The 4,011-nt window shown below is 50.0% G+C and overlaps 2 protein-coding genes across 4 annotated transcripts in view; both read right to left on the reverse strand.

Moving 5' to 3' along the window:
- The window catches only part of RPL10A (ribosomal protein L10a), a 9,935-nt gene extending 9,736 nt beyond the window's left edge, over window positions 1-199 (reverse strand). The window contains exon 1 of one of the 2 annotated variants that reach the window (XM_019514135.1): window positions 114-199. In XM_019514135.1, coding sequence (XP_019369680.1) covers window positions 114-118 — 5 coding nt within the window. In that variant the 5' untranslated portion in view covers window positions 119-199. The remainder of the gene's footprint in view (window positions 1-113) is intronic. The other variant, XM_019514136.1, reaches the window with a different exon arrangement.
- A 1,609-nt stretch (window positions 200-1,808) lies between these two features.
- The window catches only part of FANCE (Fanconi anemia complementation group E), an 18,314-nt gene continuing 16,111 nt past the window's right edge, over window positions 1,809-4,011 (reverse strand). For both annotated transcript variants that reach the window (XM_019514139.1, XM_019514138.1), the window contains exons 10-11: window positions 3,523-3,648; window positions 1,809-3,102 (exon numbers count right to left, since the gene is read on the reverse strand). In XM_019514139.1, coding sequence (XP_019369684.1) covers window positions 2,998-3,102; window positions 3,523-3,648 — 231 coding nt within the window. In that variant the 3' untranslated portion in view covers window positions 1,809-2,997. The remainder of the gene's footprint in view (window positions 3,103-3,522; window positions 3,649-4,011) is intronic.

The raw sequence follows: 4,011 nt of genomic DNA on the forward strand, positions 1-4,011 counted from the left end.
CCCGCGCCCGCGCCGCCAGCACCACCCGCTGTGCCCGGAGCGAGAGCCGGGCCCAGCGCAAGTGCAGCCCCAGGCGCAGATGGCGGCGGATGACCACCCGACTCCGGCCCCACCTCATCGTGCTGCCTGTGCGAGGGGCCGGAAGGGAAAGGGCCTCGTCGCGCGGAAAACACGTCAAAAGCCTGCGCCGTGTCTCGCGAGAGGTGGTGGGGCGGGCGCCATTTTGGGAAGGGCAGAGTGTGGCTGCGGGGGCGGGGCTTGGAGTGGTGACGTGTGCGTGGAGCCCCTAGAGGCAGCAGTGGGAACTGCACCCAGCTGGGCTGGGCTGCGCAGGGCAGGCACCTCTGTGCACCCGCAGCCCCTTCTCCAGCCTGAGCCACCTCCACCCCTGCAAAATCTCCGCTCTTTCTTGCCCCTCTGCAGCGTGGTGGGTCTCAGCTCACGGGGTGCTACCCTGCTCTGCTACCAACAACCCTCTCCCGCTGCTGCCCTTGCAAGGCTTATTCATCTCTTCTTTGCCACAGCTCTGGTGCTGACGCCTCTCGAGTCTACGATCGCCCAACCCCGTACGGGTACCAGCCCTCCAGGATTGCTGTGGAGGCTCCAGGAATAAGATCGACATCTGCCGCAAGTCACCGGGGAGATCAACGACAGGGCATTCGTCCAAATAAATATTAAGCATTGATTCCAATTTATGCAGTAGTCCAGGGGGTTTTTAACGTCATAGTAATAGACTGAGTACAGTACGGTAGATCAGTCATCAATGTCCCTACATCACAGGACAAAGCCTCCCGGAACGGATTCAAACAGAGTTGGCAGCCCAACGTAACCGACAAAGCCACGGCATTTCAGCATAGCCAGTTCGTCCCCATTTTGCACTGGGACATCTGACTTTTCCTTCCTAAATGTAGAACTTTATATTTAGGTGGAAGGAGACTGCGCAAGATGGGAGGAGATGGAAAGCTTGAGTTAAGGCGGTTATAGGCCTTTGAAACCAGAGAGAGAAATAGAGAACTTTATACTTATCTCCTCATTGTAATCGTCATGGTGTCAGGCACTTCTCCAAAGCACCAGCAGCACTCCTTCCCCTCTCCCACAGCTTGGTATCATCTACAAGCGTCATATAAGCATGCATCCCCCCACCGACCATCATCCTAGATGTTCATGAAAATGCAGAGTAATGACAGAGCCCAGCAGGATCCCCGTAATAATTCCTCCCAGTATGACAACAAACCCTTCATAATGACAGGTTTTTCCAACAACTTGGGCAGAAACCCTTTCATTTAGGCCAAAAGTCAAAAGTTATTACATTTAGGCCAGGGCCTGTTAACAGACAGGGGTTAAATCTCAGGAGTTGCACGTGCACTGCCTACGCATCGCCACTGGATCATGGATTGTATAGGATGGTTTGGATAGGGATGATCCTGCCTCAGGCAGGAGGTTAGACTAGATGAGCTCTGGAGGTCCCTATTTCTCTACAGCTACACGGACCCTTTTCTTTATAGATGCCACCTACCTATGGAGATGAAAGCAAACAGCAGTGGGAAGGAGGGTAAACGGCAGTTTTAAAAAGTGAGCTGCAACCTCCTGACAAGTGTTACCAGGTGGTTTGTGACAGTTACCTGGGTTCATGTCTGTCAAACACTGACGGCTTCTGGGGAGCTTGAGAGCGTACAACAGACAGCCAATGAGGTTTTAGAACTGGTTGCATTTCAAAGCAAATCCAGTTGTTAACTCAACCCTGCCTCCCATGCCAGGAAGAATGAAAAAAAGTCAAGGGACGGACAAAGTTACACAGGAAAGCCATCGAGGATATATATGGGTTATTTGTTTATTGTATTGTGGTTACCAAGACAATGCATCCAAGGAGAAAGAACAAAAGCGTATTCTCCTTCAGGTTTTAGATGGATGCAGTACAGACAAAGCCTTTAGTGAGACTTTTATAGCAATTTGGAAATAAACAAAACCCCGGGTGAGCGCCTTCAGCTCACAAACTGGGTCTTTCACTGAAACAGCAGAGCATGAAACTCTCCTTCGATATCTTCAAACTAAGTGTTCATATCCCCCTTAGAAACATTTCATTAAAAAAGGAGAAGCAAAAGATGTAAACCAATCATGCTCTAACTTGTAGTTATGGAATAACCCAGTTATCTGCAGTTCAGAGAAGCTTGGGGTCTCTTGATCAAAACCACTGATTTACAAAACTGGGTTGAACATTTCAGACAAAGCTTGCATGAGATTTATGGTGCCCCTTATTCGTAGTCTGGCTTCATCTGGTCCAATTCAAATTGCAGGGGAGAGAAAGTTATTCCATTCAGACTTCTTTCACCTTGCCCAAGAGAGCTCATTCATCCAGCTCAGTGCTCAGCCACGTAAGGCCTCATCTTCTGATGATCCAAATGGAGTATGGCTACCAGGCAACAAGAGTTTTTATGCAAGAGCACAAGCTAAGTGGAATGCACTGGTACCTGGGACAAACTGAGCATTCACAGGAAACGTTACCTTGTAGGTTCCTCTAGAATTAATTATCCATTAGCTTTGGGATCTTCACACACAGACTTCTTTAAGGGCACATGCAAGGTAGCCAAGGCTGCCTGTTAGCAGAGCTGTTCAGTAGACGTAAATACTTCTGCCTGATGGGCATTCTGCACACACAAATCCAATATTACTTCTCGAGGCCTGTTCTCCAAGTCTCCACCTTCATTTTGAAGAGGATGAAAAAGCTAAAAAACTCTTAATGGACAAGGAACCTGCATGTCGGCCGAGTAATAGTTAAAGCCAGTCCTTCAGTGCAGCTCCCGTCTGCATCCATGGTAGCTTCTCAGGGTAATCTCCAGCCATTTCCACAAGCCCTGGTCAAGAAACACAGGAGGGCAGAACCGTCTTCTTGCATATTCCCTTTCGTGGCCTGCTGTCCCTTCTACTGGTGCAGACCCAGATCAGAGACCCAGGAGGCTGTTCCATCCTCAGGAAATACGGGAATCTGACTTGCTTTTTTCATCTGGGAGCCACTTGTTCCAGTGCTACCTGCAGAGATTTCTTTAGGGCTGTTCTATTGAGATCCAGAACACTAGCCAAATGGCTCCGATGGGTTGGAGTAACCTGCAGAGGAAGACAGAGAAACAGGTAATTAGGCTCCACTGGCCTTGGATTAAAGGAAACATCTATGGTGCCTAACAGTTGGTTTCCCTTCTAGCAACAAGATCATTGCTCAGAAGAGGACTGGAAATACTCTGGGTCTCATTTCTGTCAGGCAGCTGAGTCGTGGGTGCTCAGCACCTCAAAATCAGGATAGAAGCGACTCACTGCAAGCCCGCGTGGGTTAGCATTCATCCAAGTTCCCCACAATAAAACAGATTAAGCCAGGGAGTGAAGACAAAAAAACCCCAATATCCACCTGAAAGGTGTTTAAATTGGCATCCCAGTCACTAAGACAAAGCAACAGACACTCTAAGCAGAGCCAGTCTGAGACAGTTTCCTCTTAGCCCTGGCCAGCTCAAGCCACAGCCCCCATGGACTCACGTTGCTTGCATACACGGTCAGCACAGTCATCAGCAACTTGGCATAATTCATTGATGTGGCAAACTCCTGGGCCATCCGGCACAGATTCAGGACCAGGCGGTTGAAGAGCTCAGGGGGTAGCTCCACCTTAAAGAAAGAAGTGGGCTTGAAGCAAAGAAGATCGGCAGAACACGGAGACCAGAAGCCACTTCAAATACCCAGCACCTCGGCCAGGCACCACTGAAGGGAGCTTGGCATGGGTTCCAGGCAAATTAATCTGGTCAACAGGGCTCTCCAACTGATGGCCTGCAAACTGCATGCAGCCTGCGAGGGGCCAGCCTACAGCCCACAAGCCCTTGCAGCCATCTCATACTGTCCCTGCTGCAGGGGAGCGTGTTTGTATCCAGGTAGGGACAGCCCCTGGCCACAGGGAAGTTGAACAGCTCTGGTCTAGGGGACAGAGCTCAAACAACAAATAATGACTGGAACTGCTCAGATCTGGACACTGCG

The sequence above is a fragment of the Gavialis gangeticus genome, unplaced genomic scaffold, assembly GCF_001723915.1.
Source record: "Gavialis gangeticus isolate Ggan-Ray unplaced genomic scaffold, GavGan_comp1, whole genome shotgun sequence".
NCBI classification, from domain to species: domain Eukaryota; kingdom Metazoa; phylum Chordata; order Crocodylia; family Gavialidae; genus Gavialis; species Gavialis gangeticus.